At 48.5% G+C, this 22,607-nt stretch overlaps 1 protein-coding gene across 1 annotated transcript; it reads left to right on the forward strand.

Annotated features, from left to right (window-relative positions):
- Nucleotides 1–73: 73 nt before the first annotated feature.
- LOC141472560 (T-box-containing protein TBX6L) lies at nt 74–10,832 on the forward strand. The gene is made up of 9 exons (XM_074159697.1): nt 74–89; nt 4,646–4,790; nt 5,767–5,869; nt 6,325–6,489; nt 6,828–6,974; nt 7,485–7,555; nt 8,749–8,840; nt 9,572–9,764; nt 10,406–10,832. Exons 1-9 carry the CDS (start codon nt 74–76, stop codon nt 10,830–10,832), a joined length of 1,359 nt encoding a protein of 452 aa, XP_074015798.1.
- The last annotated feature ends 11,775 nt before the right edge of the window (nt 10,833–22,607 follow it).

Here is a 22,607-nt window from a genome sequence, read left to right on the forward strand (position 1 = left end):
TTGGCTTCCCTTGTAAGAACTCTGGTGGTTGTCTCGGACGGGCAAGCTCCTAGACTCCACGGTACATGGAAAAATGCAAGCTTTACCAGGTAAGTAAGGGACTCCCTCCTTTTCCTTACTGTGCGGAAAGATCCTAGCCTTACACCAAGAGCATACTGTCATTTTAGAAAGACAAGAAGTGCTCCTGAAGGGTTAGCAGCATTTACAGTAACGTGTGTGTGGCTGGAGAGGATTTCAAAAATGGTCGGGTTTTTTTGTAGGAATAGATGAGAAATTGCGGTTTGAGTGTTCTTTGTGAGCCTTGGAAGATCTTTTGTAAGGTAACGAAGGTTTACTCACAAAAACTCCCTTATTTGTATCACCTTGTGCAGTGTGATCGTTCACTGAAGGCTGGAGGTGTTATTTGTATATTGTCTGCAAAGTACCCTGAGTTCCTTCACTTTGAAGGCCACAGAAGGTTTGGAAATAATTATGTTGCTAATAATAGTTCTGGTACAAACTATCTGGTTTTTCTCTGGTTTTTCTCCACCCTTTGAAAGTATAAACCCCAAGCAGGCATACCCCACCTCTACCAGGTTCATGCCCAAACACAGGATTTTTGTGATTTCCTTAGGGTTTTATTTATGTTTTACTTCATCAGCCCATCTCATAACATGCCGTTAACCTCTTCTGCATGGGGAGTGATCCGATTGGGCACAATGACAGATATGCATTGGGAAATGAAGTGCCAGTCCAGGGGCGCAACATTTGTCATTATAACTGAACCCCAAATTTAGTCTTGGGCTTTACACTGGAAGGAAACAACTACTTACCTAGTTTAGGTGTGTGGTTCCATGTTCGAGGTGGCTGGGTATTCTCAGCTTCCTTTCTCTACCCCTGCAGTGTACTGTTTCATTCATAAGCAAAATACATGTGCAGTGACTCAGATAATCTTCACTTTCACCATTGTTTTGGGTTTTTATATAGCAGTGCATACTGTATTGTTCTGATTCATACTGATTTCTGCCACTTCAAGAGAATTTTGACTTGAAAGCAAAAGAGCAACAATGAAAAAAATCACAGACCGTAGTACGGTATTTTATCACATTAAAGATTCCAACTACTGCAGAAGTCACCTCATTTTCTTATTGAGTTGTTTCTGGTGTATGACCCCACATGGCAGAAATATTCCATGATGACTGGGTGCATTTGAGAGGTGAAGCCATTTCATTTGTAGAAACACCATTCTTTAATTATTGCCAAAAAGCTTCCTGGTTCTGAGAAAAGAGGTTCCCTCCAGATGGTTGTGGTGTTTCTACTGACATTTATAAGATCAGAGAACAGGGAGGGTTTTTTTGGTTGTTGGCAAGATTAATTTTTCAGATAGCTTTATATATTGATGTACATTTCTTCCCCATGGTCACGGGATAGCTGTTAGTGTTGGACTTCTTCACGCAGAAAATAACAGCAACAAATGTAATAATAACTGATTTTAGTGAAGGTAAGAAGCAAACCTTTTGCCTTGTTGGAGTTTTCCCAATATTGTAAACCCTGTCCCATACTTTGTGGGAAGTCTGCAGCGGATTTTCTGGCTTCATAACATTGTCTCAGTAAATGACAATTAATTGAGGGACTGCTTTAGGTGAGTGGGTTATACTCCAGCATCTTCTACACAAAGATTTTATCCCCCTGCTCAGCATTACTGAATGGACTCTCATTTCTCTTTCTCTCCTTTCCATCTCCAAGATAGGAAAGCCTGTCCTGTACAGTTTATTCTAGATATAGAAACCAAAGAACAAACTGCTCTTATTTGCATAAGGACTTTAAAATCAAGCATGGAATAGATTGAAGTTCGCTTAATTTTCAGTGCCTTTATCATAGCAGCTATCTTCCTTTTCAATCTTATCTTGGCATATATAGTATGTTTTAACGTGTGCCGCATGCGGTGTTACCACCACAATGATAATAATAATGAATATTTTTAAAATAACTTACAACTAAAATTATTGGAAAATATTTAAATCTCTTTCAAGTAATACTTGAAATAAAAAATAAATTACATAGAAGAGGAAACAACAGAAGTGGAGATTTAACATTTTCAGCTCAGTGCTTGGACACCCTGCCATAAACCTCTTCGTGCTGTAGTTCCAATGTGCTGGTGTCTGCGAGAGGGAGATGTGTGTGAGTCTTGGCATTAGTTACAGAGGCACAAACTAAGAGTGAATTCAAAGTGCCTTGCAAGCCAGCCTTTGGCTCTGCAAAGAACATCCAAAGTGGATCCTACAAATGGATCTACCACTGCAGAATCCCTCTGAAGCCGATTGCACACGACTGTGTAGTCGGCTGTGTGGCTCCATTAGCAAGCTCACACCCTTTCTGGGGTCCAGATCCCCATGCAAACTGTTAATGTCCTGTTTTTCAGCCTCAGAAGGTGCATACAGAACCTGCAGGGTGAAAGACATTAACTAAATTTTGAAATCTTTGTTGCAATGTTTACTGTACGCGCAGCTCTTTTTCCCCATCTCCCCTGGCATCTTGCTCATACAGGTGCATTGTGGACTCATTTTGTTAAAACCCAGATTATAACATCTGCCTTTGATTTTTAATTCAGTATTGAACCCCTTTCACTTCAATTCCTCTTCATTTCGTTGGAAGTCTCCCCTCAATAAGGACTCCTGAGATCTGCCTTGTTGTAGTCTCATTTAATGGCATTGGAATTTGCTTACAAAAATGTTAATTGTAAAATTCATTTGGGGAAGGAGTGAGCATCTGTCTAGCTAATCAAAATCTGTTTGCATGTATTTGTGACTGGATGACTCCTGTGGGAAATCAGCCCAATTTTATTGTAACTCCTTTTGATACATGTGCTGCACTGAGCTACCGAATGCATCGGCTCATGGCAGCTTTCATGTCTCTGCAAGAGGATATGGGGGAAGCTTTAGTAAGAAGATGTTAACAGGCTAATCTTAGTGAGCAAACTAGGTGTCACTTCTTAGCCAGTTCATTAATGTTGGATCAAAGCAGAAAAAAGGTCGAGGATATTTTTTTTAAATGCCTAGAGACCTTTACAAACTGACAAAATTATGTTTAAATGTTTTTTACTTCCTAGTACTGTGGGAAGAACCTCTTAGACTTGCATTGGGTTGGTTTTGTGGAAAGATGTCGCTTTCTGAAAAAAGCTGATTTCTCTGGAAGTAGTTGTCTACTTTTCGTGCTTGTTCTTTTGAAGATGTTACTCAGGAAAGCTGTAACAAGGTGGAAATTCCCTTATTTCTGATATGCTGTGAATAGGATCTGATCAGGCTGAGAGGCAGAAAAACATCCCTTGCAAACAAAGCCGCGTGTGGCTGGTATCACGTCACCCAGCAGAAGTGTCCTGCCAGGGGCTGAGCTGGGGACAGCACTGCTGCGTGGGGGCCCCCCGAGTTGGGCAGGCTTCTCTGTACCTCCTTCAGACCACAGGGCAATGTTAGTAAAACCTTGCTGGGTATGATATCAGACCACCAGTAGCTATGACAGGTCACATTTTTTGACCTAAAATGGAACTGTTTGTTTTCTTTTTTTGCCTGGGCTTTTCAGTATGGCAGCAGCAATCTTGTGTTACAAAATAGTTAAGAGCGCCTATAGGAGGTTTTTAATCCAAACAGCTTTACAGAGGTGCAAAGATAGTTCCTCCAGAATAGTTTCCCTTTCCTCTTCCCCAAGACTATAGTTAGTCCTCTAACTCTGCCTGTAATAGGAAGTGCAGGCATCTTGCAGGCAGCTCCTCTGATCTGCCATGGTGTGTTACTGAAGAGGCACCTTCCACCGCCGTCACAGGCTCCTCGATCATCTCCATCTCCAAGTCTAGTTCAGACCAGCTGTCCTCTTTTCAGAATATTCCATGATCTGGCTCTCGCCTCCCTTTCTTGCCCTCACTTGGATTTAGGTCTCCTGTTTTGTCCCTTCTTTGTCCTCTGAAGAGATTTTCCATCCGTGCTACCACCTACCTGTCATTTTCTCCCATTACCCACTGGTGCACTCAAAATCTTTCCAATCCCTTTGGCTCTCATTTTATTCTCTCAGTAAAGTGTTTTGTGTAACACTGATCAAACGAGGACAGGAATGAAAGTGGATGGTGGCTACCTGCCAGTATGAGTTTTGGAACAAAGGAAGTCGGGTTGAGTTTGTTCAACACACAAATCCCTACAAAAGAACTTAACAGCTAAAAAGAAACCTGTTGGAAAAGCCTTTATGCCTTCTGAGGCATAAGTAAGAAAAGTAAGTAACTACTACTACTACTACAACTAAGTAACAAAAAGCCTTTGAAGGAAAATAGTGGGTTTTCTTTAAGAGGTGTATTGTGGCACAGACTCCCTCGTTCTCAGCAGCACCAGGGACCTTCCTGGGTGAAATCACGGCATTCAGCTCCCTGAGCTGAACCGACACCGTGCTCTGCACGGTGGTTTGGGGCTGAGACGGGCCGTGGCCGGCTGGGAGGAGTGATGGCCAGCTGTAGGGACCCTGTCTGTTACAACAGCATGTGAAATTCATTAGCACTGGAGGGTAATGGGAGGGCTGGTGTGGGTGCTGCATCTCAGGGCCCTGTCTCAGAGCAGGAGAGGCAGCTTCACGCTGGCTCCCCTCCTGCCTGTCTGAAGTTACTGTTTTCTCTCTCTCCCGGTAGACGTGAAAGCGCCGTGTGAGGCACTTCCTTCCCCCAGCCTGGAGCCCTACCCGCAGAGCTCCATTGTGGTCACCCTGGAGGACATGGGTCTCTGGATGAAGTTTCATCAGATAGGAACTGAGATGATCATCACCAAATCCGGCAGGTGAGGTGCCCACTCCACACCTCTCCAAGCTGTTAACAAAATCTCTGAGAGCTCATTTTTTGAATGATGGCCCTTAAACTAGTTTTTTAGCCAATTATGCACATTTCCCTGCCTCTGGCAGAAGAACTGCACTTTCAGGATGTTGTAGAAGTCCAAACTGTGAAGTGCAAAAGGTCACTGTGGGGCTGATGTGCTGAGAAATCTTCTATACCCTTATCTCAGCACTTAACACTGATGTTCTTCCTGTTGCTGCGAGGTTGCTCTGCAAAGTGCCCTGGGCTTCCTTTGCCTCGGTCACAGGCAGCAGCAGTTGGGCAGTAAATACCTGGTTTTGAGTCTGCATTTGCAGACGAGAACATGGCGTAGAATAGTAATGATTTGTTCGTGCAGACTACTCTGAAGTTTAAATGAGTCATGCATTGTGGAGCTTGCAGTGAAAGAATATGAAATTGTAATGTATTATGTCAAAGCTGCTGTGAGCTGAAATAATCCCTTTGGGTAGGGAGGTAGGTGTCAAAGCTTTTTTGCAGAGTCAGAAGATGAAAGTGGTGGCAGGGAGTACTGGAACGGAAAGCTAGATGTGCTTTTAGATGAGAGCACGTTTTCTACCCACACTAGAAAACGCTCTAATCTATCCTCCAGGTCTGCGATAGCTGCAGAAGGCTAGGAACTACGTGCAAATTCCAAATATTTTCTTTTAAGTTTCCCACTGTTGTGTTACAGAAATCAGAAGAACAAAAGCAGTAACGATGTCAGGCCATCAGTGCCTGCTGCCCTGTTAGTGCCTATTCCGTATAAACCCATAGGATTAGACAATACATCAGGAAAATGGTAAAAGTGTGCAATAGCTGGCCTGTAGTAATACTGCTACCAGAACGTGGCACACTAGTGAGTAAACATTACCTGCTGCTTGATGATTAGACAGTATCCACTTTATAGAGAAACCCTTATACTGTATATTTCTTTTCTCCTTCAGACGAATGTTTCCACAATGTAAAATCAAAGTCTCTGGCTTAATCCCATATGCCAAGTACCTCATGCTGGTAGATTTTGTGCCAATGGACAACTTCAGGTACAAGGTAAGTACTTTAAATAATAGAAATCATACTGTCCTTCCATCTTCATTTGAAATAGATTAATCTTTATGCTTCACTGGCCAGGCTGATAAATAAATTGTCTTTGGACAAAGTTCAGAAGTAATTGGTGGATTTTATGCCTCTCTGGAGTTATTTGTCAGTTTTGCTTGGGGAGCAGCTGGAAAGGTAACTAATTTTCATTGTAAGCAGTACAGTTTTAATCATGATTAACGTCAGACTTCTCTGACAGCCATTGGGAGAAAGGGAGGAAAAATGAGGCCTAAACTTGGAGCTATTTTGGTAACATGATCATGGCTTATAAGAGAGAATCTGCTTCTTGTCAGGACTGTGCTTCAGAGGAGTCCACTAAATAAACAGTGAAGCAAAGTTGCTGGAGTTTTCCTATAATGAAAGTCATTTTTTTTAAAACTCTAGATTTCTTGTCTTTCCCTTCACAGTGGAATAAAGATCAGTGGGAAGTTGCTGGAAAAGCAGAGCCCCAGCTCCCTTGTCGCACCTACGTCCACCCAGATTCCCCAGCTCCTGGCAGCCACTGGATGAAGGAACCCGTCTCCTTCCAAAAACTGAAGCTCACCAACAACACTCTGGACCAACACGGGCATGTAGGTTGTAGCTGGCCTTTGTGCTGTGCTCTCTTGGAATTCATTGCAGATGTATGTTAAGGGAAGTGAGATTTGTGAGAAATTAGATCATGTGGAAATTAAAGCCCTTGCAAGTGCCCTCTCTTCCTTCATCAGCCCAGCCCTTGCGCTCTTTTAACTCCCTGCAAGGGAAGGCTTTAGTCTGTACTGCCACCATAGAGGCATGGTGGAGACACCAGTCCCACCAGACATCCCTCATTTGAAATGGATGTCCTGGGAGTCTCCACAGGAGACTTTGCAGAGCGTGTTGGCAGTGGTTGTACATGGAAAACTTTCTCCTTTGTCTGTCTCTGTGCCAGATCATCCTCCACTCCATGCACCGTTACAAGCCTCGCTTCCACATTGTGCAGGCAGATGACCTCTTCAGTGTCCGCTGGAGCATCTTCCAAGTCTTCAGCTTCCCCGAGACTGTCTTCACTTCTGTTACTGCCTACCAGAATGAGCAGGTATAGTGGGCAGGTGCTGCTCTTGGACACGTTGCTAAATACTCTTAGAAATCTTGCAGAGAAAGGTGTCTTCTTCCAAGTTGGTCACCCTGGGTGCCTTTGATGAACAGTGGAAAGAAACAGGCACATTATAGTTCCTATGGAAAACACCTACTGTGGGATGAAGAGAATCATGCACCTTAATTGTATTAAGTGCACTGTCAGTGACTAATGGAATCCTAAATGCAATAAAAAGTATGGGCAAATGCCAGATAGTAGGTACTGACCCTGTCTGCTTCTCTAGTCAGATGAATCCCGCCCAAATTCCGGCTGGCTCTGGCAAAGTCACTTCTCTCTGTATGTCAGCTCCTAATCAATAGTGGGAGCTGCTGTGAGAGCTCAGATGCCGTGGCAAGGGCATGCCCAAAACCCTCAGATAAGCTGTTGTGATAAATACTGGGATGAAGGTCTTGAAACAGTAAAGAGCTCAACCAGTCACCATGACACTGAATTTGCTCCTTTTATTTTAAGATTACAAAGCTCAAGATTGACAACAATCCATTTGCTAAAGGTTTCCGCGAGCATGGGAAGAACACTCGAAGGTAAACTGTTTTTTCATCTTAATTTATTTATAACTGGAGTTCACTTGTGAATTTTACCCCAGGCCATTGAGCAAAACTGTACCAGCCAGCTCTGCAGAGCCTGCTGTGTTGTGCATGCTGCATTTGCCTGTATCTCAGAGGGATGTTCCCTGTGCAGCCTCCTCCCGAGAGACTTGGGGAGTGGGAGAGGATACAGGATTTCCTACAGAAATGTGGGAAGTGTGACAAATTTGAGACCTGCATTCCTTTGCAAGTTGGAGCTAGGCTGGAGTCTGACATGTAAATAGGAGTGATAACAGGCAACCACAGTAGATCGTTGTGTCTCTTTGAGATCAGCTTGATTCTGACACTTGGAGGTTCCCTCGTCTCCTTTCCCTGTGTGTGGAAAAGCATCTCTTCCAACAGGAGATTTTGTCTGCAAGAGGGAAGATGGATACCAATACCAGTGAGATCTGTCTGGTCTGAGGGCAGCTAGTGGATGAGACTTAAAAAGAAAAACAAAAAGCTCAAATGCAACCATAAATTGGCAATAGAGAGGGGAAAAAATGTTTTTTTTCCAAGCAGAAAATGTTATGAAAATATCTGAGATTTTGGTTTGTGTTATTTTATGCCTGAAAAAAAAATCTCATTTCCTGATGAAAAAGGCCAAAACTGACTCTTTCTTACTTAAACTTTGAAAATGTCATGGATTTTTTTTCTTCTCCTAATAGGATAATTTCTGACTAAGCTTAGACTCATTTTCCATTTAGGGAAAAGCTGCTTTCAAATGAAAGACCCAGCCTGCTATACACCTACCTGTGTGTATATTATGTATATCCAACATTGGGCTACACTAACAAACTCCGAGCCAAAGCCTCTGGTGCTCAGTTTCCATGTTGGTTGTGCCTTTTGTGCCAACCTGAAGTGGGTTTATCCCCTTTATTGATTTATCCCCAGTCTCCTGCGGGGCGAGGGCTCTCGCTGGAAGCACACACTGGTGCCAGGCGGCATGGGTAACCCTGCAATTCCGCTATGGCAGATGTATTCCCCGAGGGCCCGTCAGGGTGCTTTGCTAGGAGAGGTATAAGTCACAGAATGTCAGAGATGTTCATCCCATCTTTTTGTCTTCCAGGATTTGCCCAACATCCCTTGCGTGTTTATCTCGGCAAAAAGTTTACATAAAAGCTACCCTCATGTCTCTTGTTTCTTTCCAGGGAAGGACGAGCCAAGTGCCAGAAGCCTAGTCCAGCCAAGGGCCAGAAGAGGAAACTGCCTGAGGAAAAGGAGTCCGGTGCCGAGGAACGTGGTAATATTGATCACAACAAACAAAAAGAGAGTTGGTTCCAAACAGTGTCCAGGCCATGGAAAGGAAAAGAAGCAGCAACGTAGCCCCCTGTCTGGAGAAAGTGGCCTGGATGGAGTCCCTAAAGAGAGCTGTGCATGGCTTGGAGTCTCTGACTCTCTAGCAATGATCCACAGGAGCCAGCTCTCAAGTCGCTTGTCGTTACTGACTACTCATCAGCTCTCTCGCCAGCCTCCCAGCCTGGCCATGCTTTGTGACCACGTATGATCCTAGGCTGTGCTTTCGTAACACTTCTCTTCAATAGTGATATGAGCTTGTAGTATCACCCGTTGCTTTCTTCTTGATTCTGGACGGCGCAGTTGTGCCAGCAGTGCTGTTTGTGCAGCTGGGTTGTGGTGTGGATGGGGGAACTGATACCATTTAAAAAAAAAAATCTTTACTCTTTCTGTTTGATTGATTTTAAGCTTGTTAATTCCTTGCTGCAGTACACAGTGTTGCTTGTGGTAGCACAGCTAAGGAGAGAGGACAGGGCAGGACCAAACATCACAGTGTAAGGGCAGAAAAAAGCTGCAAAGGGCGAGTCCCTTAAGGCAATATGACTGCAGAGGAGGTGTTAGTGTTTCCTTCCACCGTCCTGTGATTACTGCAGCTGCCAATAGACCGTTGTGAACTCTGGCTCTCTCTTCCCCCTTCTCATTTTCTTCTCTTTCTTTCTTTTCCCCACTGTGAGTCAGATTTTGAGAAAGATGAGAATGCAGATGTGAAGGAAGAGAGTAACCCCATCGTGGTCAGCAGCGGATACCCCTTCTGGGTCTCGGAGCAGAATGGCAGCCATGCCTTTCCTGCAGCGTCGCCTGTGCCAGCTGACCAGAGGGAGGGTCTGGCCAGAGAGCAGCAAGTGCCTACGCCATCCTATCAGACATATCGGTGAGTCCTACCTCCCGGTGCTCTTGTCCAAAGCGACCCTTTAATTGGTGGGATTCCTCCTCTTCTACTGGATATTTCCTAAGAAAAACAGCCAGCGGGAGTGAGGAGGGATGCCTTTCTGTTGGACAGCGTACCTGGGTCACGGGTGCTAGATTAGCATGGAGATAGCTCCACAACAAAGCCTTTCTGTGTTACTTCAAACCCACTGATTCTGGACATACTCATGTCTTGGGACTCCTCTCTATTTCCCTGTCCTGAAATGCTCTCCCAGCCAGCTCTGTGTACTGCAGAGCTTGCCCGTCCTTTGAAGGAAGCATGTTGGAAGAGTGGCAGGACTCCAGTGATTTTTATTTTTTTTCTCTTCCTTCTTATCATTGCAAATTCAGGCATGAGCTATAGTGAGCCTGGAGTAGGACTGAGCCAGAACTAGAGTTGTCTGGGCTTACTTTCTTGGGCATTTAGTTTTTCTGTGTGACAAGTTGGACTAAAATGCACACGAACAGTAAGATGAAGCAGTAGGTAAGGGGAAGAGAGCATGCAAAGAGCTTGCCCTGCCTTTCCCCAGGGGATCTGTGTGGGTTTTCAGTGGTTTTCCGCTGCGGTAGGTTTGACTTGCTCTTCTCTCTGCCCTCGGGGCTCAGGTACCACGAAGCCGGGGACAGCCAGCAGCTTCCCACCCGTGACGCCGTGGCCTTGAACGATTTCCGGGCAAGGTGCCACCCCTTGGATCTTGCCACAGTGCCCGAGCATGACTCCAAACAGCTCCCAGAGGGCTTCACCAACCTGCCTCCGCTCCCCCCTCCTCTGCCTCCTCCCCAGGACTACACAGGAGTGGTGAACATGGCTCTAGACTCTGTCGGGAAACCCGGGGCCCGAGCGCCCATGTACAGTCCCTATGGCACTGAGCAAGGCCTCGGCCAGTGGATGGTGCCTTCCCACAGCCAATACAGGGCAATGAGCTACTCGGCCTTCTCCACAGAGTACAATACACAGGGGGCTCCAGGACATGCTCATGGGACCATGGCAGAGTGGAGCCAGTACCCTCTGTTCCCATACGCCTGCTGGTGAATGGGGAAGACCCTTCCCAATGAAAAGACTGAAAGAAAATTGTAAATGAGATAATATTTGCTCTGGAGCGTTGATCTTGTCTACAGTAGGCAAAGAGGCATTACTGCACGTGGTAGCATGGGACACCTTCGCTTCCTTGTCTCCTTGCACAACAACCCCCAGTGCATTTCACAAACAATGGCCAAACTGGTGGCTGCCCTGGCCATGTCAGTGTAGGTCTGGATGAATCAATGTGTTCTGCAGTGGTTTTTTTTTCCCAGCAGGAGTAAGAAAGCACAGGAGCTGCGAGAGCAGTATTTAAAGAGCTGCCAAACTCTCAGTCCCAGGCTGTTTGCATCTCGCATTTGGGGGTTTCCAAAATCCTTTTGTCCCAGGACTCGTTTGCAAGGAGATAGGGGCTGAGGAGTTTCAGTAAGGCATCCAGGTGGCCAAGAAGCTGTAGAGAATTATTGCAAAGATGACTAAAACAAGCTATCCCGGTGCCCTCTTGAGCAGTTTCCTCACTTAGTATAGTCAAACTAAAGCTAGAGTCTTGCCTTTCTTCCAGCAGTGTATAAGAGTAAAACACACAGCAATGCCTGTGTGTCTGGAGGGAAGAATTTGTCCCATGCAGGAAAAGCAGCAGCAAGGCTGAGTGTTGTGTCTGCGTGTCCCCCGCCCCCATCCCTCTTCTGTCACCCCTAGATTCGAGGTTAGTGAAATGCTCTTCTTTCTGCTGGCGGTGGAGGGAGGTTGTTCACAGAATGTGGGGGCTGCTCTGGGGATTTCCAAAGGGCTGTGGTTGTCAGAAACAGGGCCACAAACAGCAGTGCTGGCTGTGTCACTTCGAGGAACTCTTTCACTGTGAACTTTTTCCTTCTTCCACCCCCTGCTACCCCTGGAGAATATAATTTATAGCTGTGGTAACTGTGCTACGCTCTGAGCAAGCTTTGTCAATAGACAGTTCCCACCAGCCTGGCATTGCTCGTCAGGCATATACTTTAATGAATACCCTGTAGGCATGGAGTTACGTGCTGCATTGCTGGTGAGCTCAGCACCTCCCAGGGTGTTTGGCGAAGTCATCTTGCCACTGTTTGGAAGTCCGTGGGGATCTGCTGCCATGTTTAGTTATCCGAGCAGTTTCACCTCCCATACCTCTGTGGTCCCATCGTGAGGAGGAGCTGTTTGGCCAGGCTGTGTGCTGCCTTGCAAAGAGGATTTATCTTTATCTTCACGTTAGAAGGAGGAAGCATCCCTGTTTGCCCAAGGGACAGAATGGCCCTGGCAGCGGGGTCTTGTTTGAGACAGGCTCTTTGCTTCTCAGGAAGGATAGACGTGTTCCTAGGTGTTATTTAGGGAATGCTTTCTTTTAACACTTAATTTAAACTGCTGTGTGGCCCGTAGCCATCAGTAGGCAGTGAGGTGTGTCATTCAGCGTGTATGCCAGATGGTTTTCTCTGTGTGTGTGCACACGTGTGTGTGTAGCAAGATGTTGTCTTGCTCAGTGAGCTGTGAGCAGACCTGGGTGGGTTTGTGACCACTGGTGCACCAGGCCCGGTGTGCAGGAACACCGGGAGCAGCCGTGCGCTGGTCTGTTTGGGCACCAGGTCGGCACAACATGTGTGCATAGCGTAGAGGTGTCAAGCCATCTTTATTATTGTTAAAATTACTTTGAAAAGTAGCCCTGCAAATTTGTGAAACTCAACTACAATGACTACTTCCTTATTTAAATAGTATATTGCTAACTGCTTTTGTACCATAATTATGATATGTAGAGAGCAGCCAAGTACTTCCCCTCAGCTTCATAGGATGGGTGTGTGTGAGATGTGCAGCGCTTAAATAAAGGTCAGACTTCACCACAGCATATGTACATAATACCCCATTAGCCTCTCCTGTGATAGCACCCTGGCCAGTAGTTATTTATACCTGCTGTGCACGACACATATGTGAATGCAAGTGACTCAGTAAAAAGAAATCTAGTTAGGGAAAATAATGTAGAGGAGATTGTTTTTAACCCCAGAATATTGTGATTTTCTGCTATCCAGATTCCAGCTGCGTGAAGGCAGGTCAGCTGTAAAAGGCTGTCCTCTGTGGATGAGAAAAATATTCTGTCTGTGACCATTAGTAGTTGATTTTGCCACCACTGTTTTCCACGTCTTGGAAATCAGGTGAGAAGGCTGGCTAGGGAGTTCGGTGCCTTAAGCCCCATGTGCAGGGACTCTGGGAGGGGTACTTTCTGCAAGGCTGACATGCTGGTACCCTGCCGTGATCACTGCCAGTGCCATGCTAACAGGGAAAGAGAAAGTAATACATCCCCCCCACATGCTACTTGGTTAGATCTGTTTATCTTTGAAGGTCGGTTGTATTTCCCTCTGTCACAGGGTGCTAATGAGGATGAAAACCGTGCTGTGGTGAGTATGAGGAACTGAGGAGAACTGGGCAGCAGAGGGAAACTCCCGTGCGAATATGGGTGTAATGTCCTTTTTTTCCAAACCATCAGAACAGCTTTGCAGGTGCTGCTGCCCCATGGGCCTGTCAGTAGAGCTGGTTTGGCAGACAGCTCTGCACCGGGGTAAGACTCAGCCTTGTGCCTAGGACAAGCCATTAATTACTCATCAGCCTTCTGTTGCAACAGCACTCCTTGCCCTTCTTCGGTGATTCATCCAGCTTATTAGAAAAGTACCTTTCCTTTCCTCGCTCGCCTGTCTCTGGTTAGAGACTGCGGCTTGGCTGGTTTGTGAAGCCTTTGGAAATTTTGCCCGTAGGTGTGTGCTTTGGACTCTGCTGCCGCCTCCTCCCTTTGCAGTTCCCACTGTCTTGTTTTCTTCAGCTGTGGCATTTAAAAGTCTGTGTGAGCTCGACTGAAACGCTGTTTTTGCACGCATGTGAGATAATGTAATGCCTCTCTGACAGCTTCAATAAAAGGAAATGAGACATGTGGAAGGCAGGCCATTAAGAGCAATAAAATAAACTCTAAAGTGTGTTTTTTGTGCATCTCTCTCAAGCACACCAGTGGCTCCACTTTAGTCATGTTACCTGGGGCCAGTTTGTACATGCATGACACACGCTGTTGATCTCAGTGTTCATTGTTCTCCGCAGTGTATTCAGTTAGCCCCAGGTTCTCTGCTTGCATTGCTAGATGTGACTCAGTCTCTTGCACTAATTCTTTGCAGCAAATTGTTTATTTTCTCTGCGTTTTCTGCTCCTCTTCTGCAGAGGACTTACATAAGGATGAGGGCAAATGGACTATAAATGGGATTTAGGTAAATTTCCTATGGGAAATAAAGATCCTGATTTATTTTGGTTTCTCCTATTGGTTTTTGCAGCCTTAAGCCTTGTCTGACACTGCTTCAATACAGATGGGAATGGCAGAAAAATGCTTTCTTGCCAACACTGCAATTCTCCTTCCACAGACAGCCGCATCCTGCTGAGCAGCCGCAGAGTTCCTGTGAAGCTGCTTCCCGGCAGTGCAGCAAAGTGCCCACCTTTCCTCATGATTCGCAAAAGATATGGCAAGTCCTCCTAGGGGTGCAGAGTCCGTTCTCGCCTGGCCCAGGATGTGGCCTCTGAGCTTGTACCCACTCAGTCACGCTCTGGCTCTGCAAAAGAAGCTGCCAGCTGGTTTCAGTAAGAGCTTACCTGATTTCCTGGTGGTGGAGGGAAAGAGATGTGCTCAGCTGGTGAAAACCAAACTCACCGTCTGGTGCCATCAGATCGGCATCCTTGGCTGGGCTGAGCCAATGCCCTCATGTGCGTAGTATGGGGCAGGGTCTGCCTGTCCCCACGGGTGCTCAGTGGGGGCCTAGGGAGGCTTCTTGCCTGTGGAGAGGTGTGGGGACATCCTGGAGAGCAGTGTTTCCATGCTCAGGTGGGCTGGGGCGCTTGAATTGCCTTTTAGCTGGACAGCTGGGCTGAGCTGGACTCGTTGCTTCCTTCTGGGTTGACCTGACTGCCCAGCACGGGGGTGTCTGTTGTTTGGTCCTTGGTGAGCCTCCCAGGAGACTCCTGCTGTGCATTTCCTTGGCCAGTGTATGTACTGGGGGTCACCTTAAGCAAATCCAAGCAAGCAGCACAAACCCCCTCCCAGGAATAATAACATTCTTCAAGTCAAATGGCTTTTTATTGCAGAGCTTAAAAGCCACTTAATTCGCGAGGCCCAGGTTGGGATCCCATACGGAGCCTCTTAGCAGGGGGGATGCAGCATTTGGCTGACAACAACAAACAGCAGCCATCACCCGCCGTGCAGGGCTGGACCGGCACAAAGCCAAATTCCTCCTGCCCAGGAGCTGCAGGCAGCTGCCAGCCCCTCTCCCGCTCATCAGCGGCCAAATGTGCAGGCTGCAGGTGTCTGCACTTACCTGCTCCCCCGCCCTCAGCCTGAATGCACTTTGGGAATGGCCAAGAGCAAAGAGAGAGGGAGTAAAACTGTCAGGGGCTGGCTGGAGAAGGGAGGGCAAAAGGTTTTCCCCAAAGCGTGGGGAGGGGGTGGTCTGTCCAACTTAGCCCCTCTGCCCTGAGCGATGCCGGCCCCAAAGCCCACCCAGAGGCTGGCTGCTCGGAGCCACAACTTTGCTGCTGGCCTTTTGCGGCTGTATGGGGTGCCTGTTTCTGCCTGTTTCTCTAGAGCTCGACTCTCGGTTCCCCCGGCTGCGAGAAGCAGGCGTGCTCCCAGCAGCTCCAGGTAAGATGGTTTCACTGTTGTGCTTTGCAGAGCTGTAGTAAGGTTTAAATGTGGCTTCTAGACATTACAGCAAACCTGAGCAGCGGAAGCCCAGGCAGAGGTAACGCAGCCGCTCGCAGGCTCATAGCATAAGTGAAGCAAGTCGGGAAAGCATTTCTCCTCCTCCCTGCAGCATGAGCTGCCCAGAACAAATACTGAGGCTTCTTGAGTCCTGGGCCTGAGCAGCAGCGTCAGACAAAAATTTAACCCAGGGTGAAGCAATCCTTCAGTGCAGGGGTGAGAAGAGGCACTGCAGCCGTGAGGAACAGTGGTGCTGCTCGGCTTGATTTAGTGTTATTCCTTTTTTGTTTTTCCAAGTCGTGAGTTTGGTTTATGGCACGAGGTACTTTGCTGTAGGGTGCTGGATTGCCTCTGACACTCCTCTAATACTCCATTTTTTTTCTTTGAATGTGCAGGTGTATGACTGCAGTCTTCCTGCCCAGACAGCACCGTGCTTGGTGAGTGTAATGGATGGATTTCATTTCCATCTCCTACGGTTCTTTGGGGACATGCTGAGATTTTTATTTCTTCCTCTCCTGTTGTTACTGAACAGGGAATATTTTGTGCCTCCATAAAGGGAGTGGGTAGCTGGCGATACAGGACAGGCACACCGTCAGTCACGCAGCCAGGGATAAAACATTGCTTGGTTTTGGTATTTCTGCCCTCTCATTTTAAAAATAAGACTGTAAATGTAAAACACAGCAGTTGTTCACAGGAGAGGCCTCCTGTGTGCTGGCACTGTCACACCAGTTCCCATCTGTGGGGTCACACAGCACCGGCTCCTGGGAGCTCTGCGTAATGTCCTCACTGGGACACAGTGCATTAAGGGTAGATGTGAGTGAAAAAGCTGGTGCAGAGTAGAAGGGGATGAGTCAGGCTTGGTTTCTGTCACAACATGGGGTCTGTCCCCGTGCTGGCTCTGTTCACGCTGAGCAGCCAGCCCTCTGCTCGCCCACGATCTGGTTTTGGCTCTGTTATACCATCTAGAAGGGGCTCTGTGGAGACAGCTGTCCAGAGCAGCTCAGGCACCACCCAGCAGCATTCAGGTGAGGGGGAACTGAGAATTGCTGCAGGTCCAGTAAGCGTTAGTCAGCCCTCCCACGTCCTTCCAGGCATCCCTGGTTGTTCTCCAGGGATAAAAGCAATGAACAATTGAGCAGTGGAGGGGATGTGATCTAAACCACCCTGTTTACCGAAGGGCTATGCTGAGCATTGCACTGACATGGGCTGAATGACACTAATGTGCTCCCTGGAGAGCCCCTGGGGACACAACGGCATTTTGAAAATCACGGGTGAGAACATGAGGCCGGGGCAGCAGCACGGTTTCCAACTCATCAAGCTGGCCTGGCAGTCTCGCGTGGAGCTGTGCCACATGTTTCTCATCCCTCGTTTCATCCTGCCCGTATGTCTGTTAATGGCCCTGTCCTGCCTCCATCCTCAGGGACTAATTGCCTCACACTTGAGCAAATGTGCTTGGTGTTTAAAAGGAGTCTATCGATTTGTGCGTATTCCTGAAAGCCTCACAGGGCCCCGCTTCCTTTGAAATGTAAAAGCATCTGTCTGTCTCTGCTTCTCCAGCAGTCTCCTGCTCCATTTGCATCTCCTCTACGGCTCGGCTCGCAGGGGCAGCCTGGGGAATCTCCCCCGGCCCCAAACCCTGGCGCTAGAGTTTGGGGCTGCTGAGGGGGCTCTCTGCCACGGGGAGACGGGACTTGAAGGCAAAGGTGCAAAGCTTCGGTCTCAGCAGGGGGTGAGCTCAGCTTTCAGCTCGGGGTGTGCAGGGTGAAGCTGTTTCTGAGGGCCAGTTTCCAGTACTCCAGACTTTGGGGATGTTCTGGCTGTGCTGATTGGGACAGAGAGGAAATAGCTCCTGGCTTCTTCCCACCGTGGTACTTAGTATTCTGTGCCAGACAGCACTGGTCAGTAAGGAAACAAGATCAGACCTGGGCTGCTTTGGGTAATCCACCAGCCAGGAGCTGAACTGCACAGGGGTAACCAGAACCTGTGATGGTTTTCTGACGTACGTTTGAACAAATACTGTTGAAATGCAACCGAGTCCCTGCTCTGTGTGTGGACAATTTGGCCTGTAGTTCTCCCCATCCCACCTCCCCTGGACGGTGGGACTGGCCCTGGAGATGCTGCTTGCCCCCTAATTTCACATAGGCACAACCTTACAGGAGTAACTGTACTTCTGGAGCCGAGACTAAAAGCTTGGTCACTCTTTGGTCATCGCCGGGGTGGTGGTGAGAGGACAGCGCAGGTAATCCAGGCCTGAATTGCAGGGACTGCCTGTAGCACCTCCCAGATACGTGTGTTGGGTTTCCTGTTTCAGTGGGGCCTCAGCAGAGCAGCGGTGGCACCTCGCTGTTGGAGGCAGTAAATGGGCTCCCATCTGGTTTTAATGATCAGTAGCACTTTGGTGCTTGTTTATTCCCATGTTTTATGCTTCAGCAATAAAATACTACTTCAGTTTGTTCAATCCATCCCGGTGCTGGATGGAGATGAGTTCACAGCCTCTGACAAAGAGGTCCCAGTGGCACGCAGGGTGTTGTTTTTTTTTTTAGACAGCTGGGCAGGATCAGATGATGTAGTGGCAATTAGTTTGAAATACAAATGTCAGCAGACAGTGTAGAAGGTAGGGAGGGCAGCTCACGGTGTGCCTCACAAAAAAATACTGTCCTTCTATTAAAGGAGGAGACTTTTGTTTATGGAGCTGGAGCTGTGCTCCCTTCTGTCTCCCACAGGGCAGCGTGGAGCTCTGATCAGGAGTCTGAATGAAGTGAGTCCCAACTTCAAAACCAGGTAATTGAGGAAATTTTAGTCCCAAAGGTGCTTCCCATGGTGGTCACTCAGCTGCAGTGTTGTGTTCTAACCCTCCCATCCCATTACAATGGTAAAATGGTGGTGGAAACGGCAGAAGCACTAGCAGGGCCGCGTCTCACTATGGGCATAGACCAGCTCTGCTCCAGGTTCCCAGCGCTGTGGCGCTCAGGGCGGCTACAGTGGGACTGGGAGTTGTTTTACAAAATTCTCTGGAGTGAATACAGTCTAATATTAAATTAATCTAAGGAGGAAACTGTTTGTAAGGGGCTGTGGGGGTTTCTGGTGTTGCTCCCTCTGCCTAGCACACTCCTGTTACATGCCCTGCCCGGCCCGGCCGGGAGCAGAGAGCCTGTCTGCCGGCAGCTCCGGTGCTGAGGAACGGATCGGCCTCCGAAGGGATCAGCAGTAACGCTTTGCACGTCTCTGGCAGTCGGTATCTGGGGATCTTGAATCATTTTTGCAAATGCTAGTTAAGCTTTTCAGCACGTCTAAACGTGAGTCTGTCCCGCGGGGTAGGTGGGGACACTAAGGCAAAGAGAGATTAAAGACAGTAAAACACAAAGGGGAGAAATGGGCTCTTTGTCTCCCTTCTGACTTTTATGGAGACCTGGAAACCTTTTGCTTTCCCATCTCCCATTTGTCTTCTACCCTAATGGTAGAAGAGCAGTCACCTCCACTTTATTTCTCAACAGTATACTCCTTGGAGGATCTTTAGCTCTTACGTCTAAAGAGCATTGATCTTCAGCAGAGAGCCCTTTTCCCAACTGTTTGTCAAAGCTTGGAGCTATAGGTGGCAACTAAGGAGAGAAGGATTCCAACAAAGTGATTAATTCCCTTCCGAGTTGTTCAGGATCCGTTCCCTTGGTGCCACTGATGTTTGTGCTAAATTTCCCTGGAAGGTCTAATGTAGGGGGAACAATTAAAGGAAACTTTTCTCAGGCTGCTTTTGTGTATCAGGAGGAAGGAGGGTGGGCAGCCACCGCTCCGTTTGGTTATTGCTTTCCCCAAGGCCGTGCACCCAGCCACTGCTGGAGCCAGGACCGGTTTCAGGCCGACGTACATTTGGAGCGCACCACTGAGATCTGTCAGGTCCCAGCAATGTGGGAAGCAAAACCAGTCCCATCCCTCAAACCACACCAGGTACCCTCTGAAACGGGGCTCTGGGTTACACCAAATGTGTCACCTCCAGCTTTCCAAACAAACACGGGGTGTCAGTGTGGAGGGAAGGGACTTCTACAGAGCTGAGCGGGGTTTTGCCATCATCATGTCAAGAAGGGCTGGGTGCTCCTCCAGAGGGTGAGCCTGGCCTCTGGCTTTCAACTGCAAATGAAGCAAACGGCAAAGTCTTTACAAAGAAACCTCCCAGGCCTCTGCCCTGGCCCTGCATCCTGGCCCTTGACTCACCCTGATGGTGTAAAAGGTCCCGGAATCAGGGCAGAGCTGTGTCACGGTGCCCTGGAAAGAAGAAACCATCATCCCTGTGGATGCTCCAAGCAGCCTTGTGCTACTGGAGCTGAGTGGAGCTCTGGGAGACAAGTGAAGGCAGGCAGGCAACAGGGTGCCACGCTCATCCTCACACGGCTCCCAGCCCAAAAGGGGGGACGGTGGGGAGAAATAACGCCACGTTTCCCGGGATTTGGGGTTGGGACAGCCTGTGAGCTGCGGCACGAACTCCTCGAGTCCAGACTATAAAGTACTTCACAGGGCCATCCCAATTGCCTGGCCTATTAGTTTTATGGAGGGGGATATTGTAAAGATGCAGTTGATCTCCTTTTACCATGGTAATGGAAATATAACCATAGCGGGGAAAGAAAGCCTAGTAGGGAGGCAGTGGGAGCCGGCGTTTGGGTCCTGGGGGTCACCTCCCTGTGGACTCCGGGGGTCCCCGGGCATCTGTCAGCTTCCACCGTGGCTGAGGTGGGCTGGCTGCCACACCTGGGTGTGCTTTGGGGAGGAGAGCCTTGGCCCCTTGCCCCAGCTGGGGGTTCCTCCCGGGCACCCCCAGCGGAGGAGGATGGAGCCGGGCGCCTGCACAGGCAGGGGCACAGTGCCACCCAGTGACTGTGTGTGACCTGCCAGGGGACAGCAGGGGCAGAGCTGGGGCAGCCTGCAGGGGATTTGCTGCAAAGGTTTTGAGGCCTGGAAGCCACAGCAAGGGCGTCCCAAGGTGATGGAAAATATGGGGAGACCCAAGAAACCGGCCGCGTTGCTGTTTTGTGATTGAAGCGCAGGAGGGACGAAGCTCCTGCGCTGTCACAGCGTGTCTGGAGCAGGGGTTTGGCGTGACCCATCTTGTTCAGGTGCTGATAGAGGCTGAATCAAGGGCAAGCTGGGGCTGAAGCAGCTCACGTTTCAGGAGGGACCCTGGCAGCCAAACAAGTGAAGGAGGAGGTGGTTACCCAAGAAGGAGCTGCTCTCTGTGGGAGGATGTGTCTGCACTGGGGCAGCGTGGCTGGTCCCAGAGAGACGAGGTAGCCACAGGGGCTACCTCAGAGCCGCTCAGCCTCTGCCAGGCTGGGCTGGACTGAGAAGGGACCCTTTGTGTCAGGGTGTCTTGGGCATTTGATGACAGCCACACGTGGTGGCTTTCTGACTTGCACCCCAAGGTAAATGTAGGACCTTTTCTCCTTTCTGCCTAAACACTGCCTACATTCCTCACTGGGTCGAGCCCTGTGTCAGGTTCCCAGGCTACAGCAAGCATCAACAGGCAGCTTGAATGGTGGGGGAAAGGGAAAGGAGCCAGGTAGAGTGGGGTGCGGTGTCAGCAGCTCCCCAAGTGGCTCCCTGTGCTGTAAATTGCTGTCCCAGCAATGCCCTGACATGTTTCCAGCAGGGGCTGTCTCTTGGAGGAGGCACAGACTATGGCTCTATTTTGGGTGATGACTACAGAGCCCACGGAGCATTTGGCAGCAGGGAGGGGTGTGAAATCAGCCTGTCCTTCTCCAGGTACATCGTCCCCTCCCTCCACTCCCCTCCATTTTCCATCGCTGTTTCAATGCCCCGCTGGGCTGCGGGACCGCAATGTGTGGCTGAAATCAGGGCACTGCAGCGAGGGAGGCGTGAGCCCTGCATGTCTGACGGATGGAAGTCCTACATCTTTACTGCCCTGTCAAGGACTGTGCATGCTTTCTGTTCCTGGACTGCTCTCCCACGTGTCTTTATTTTTGTCTATTTAAATTTAGGCCAGCATTGATACCACAAACACCACCGTGGAGGTCTGTGGGCTACCATTGCTGCACAGCACAAACCCTTGCTAGAAGCCCGGGTTGGAGAGCTATTTCTGTCCCATCACCTACCTCTGCCTCAATCAGATGGTCACTAGTGATGGTGACAGTGGGTCACTCAGCCCCATACCGGCAGGAGCTGCTACTGAGTACTGGAAATAACCTTTCTGTTGCTACTGGGGCATGTCCTGCAGTTTGGGATGGTTTTGGCCAGACGTTTCCAATAGTGCTGATATCCTACCTGTGTGTCAGGCCTGTGTGAGCCCATTCAGCAGAATCCCAGGCTGGAGCCAATTTTAGCTTTTCTGTTTCAGACTCCCCCCAGTGTGTCCCATGTCCGGGCCAAGGTGCTATTTTTTGCAGAGAAATTATCTTTGTTAATTTTAGATCTAGTTCCCCAAGGTGCTGAGTAGCCACAGCTATTCCAGGTAGCTGGGGGCAGCAGGAGGCATTCGATCTTTGAGGGATATGGCTCTTTTGTACATTAAGAGAGCCAAATCTGATGAATTACATCTCCTTTGTGCCTTGCAGTGCGTGAGGCTGGATGCTCAGCGGGAAGCCAGCCCAGCGCTGCGTGCGTCGGCCGTCGCCGTGGACTTGGAGCCAGATCACCAGCTGCGATACCTGGAAAGAGAAAAGCTGTTTCTCTTCAAGGTCAGTGGATTAATGATATCGCTGGTCACAAGAAGAGGGGAGAAAAGAGACAGTCCAAGATTATAGAAATGGGCTCAGCATGTGGAAGTCCCAGTGAGATTCCCCTGAACTACCTCATAATCCAGATCAAATTAGTAAAGGAACATAAAATACATTAAAAAAACATGAGATTAGAGTCTAGAAATACAGAGGGCCATTGCTGTGCAGTAATGAAAAATGGGCAACTTTGATTTTTATGTTTTTAATGATAAGGATACTGACAGTATGCTTGAAGGCCAGGCTGGGTTTGTCATTTCTTCTGTCAGGAGCATCCCTGGGGATGTCGTTGCCCGGCTTGGCTGCCGAGCGCTGGTGGGCTGAACGGGAGCAGAGTGC

The sequence above is a fragment of the Numenius arquata genome, chromosome 16 (genome assembly GCF_964106895.1).
Source record: "Numenius arquata chromosome 16, bNumArq3.hap1.1, whole genome shotgun sequence".
NCBI lineage: Eukaryota > Metazoa > Chordata > Aves > Charadriiformes > Scolopacidae > Numenius > Numenius arquata.

Bases quoted from the DNA above. Each gene is read 5' to 3' on its own strand.
- LOC141472560 (XM_074159697.1), top strand. The intron at 6,490-6,827 runs GTAGGTTGTAGC...TCTCTGTGCCAG, and splicing joins CTCTGGACCAACACGGGCAT to ATCATCCTCCACTCCATGCA. The intron at 7,556-8,748 runs GTAAACTGTTTT...GTTTCTTTCCAG, and splicing joins CATGGGAAGAACACTCGAAG to GGAAGGACGAGCCAAGTGCC.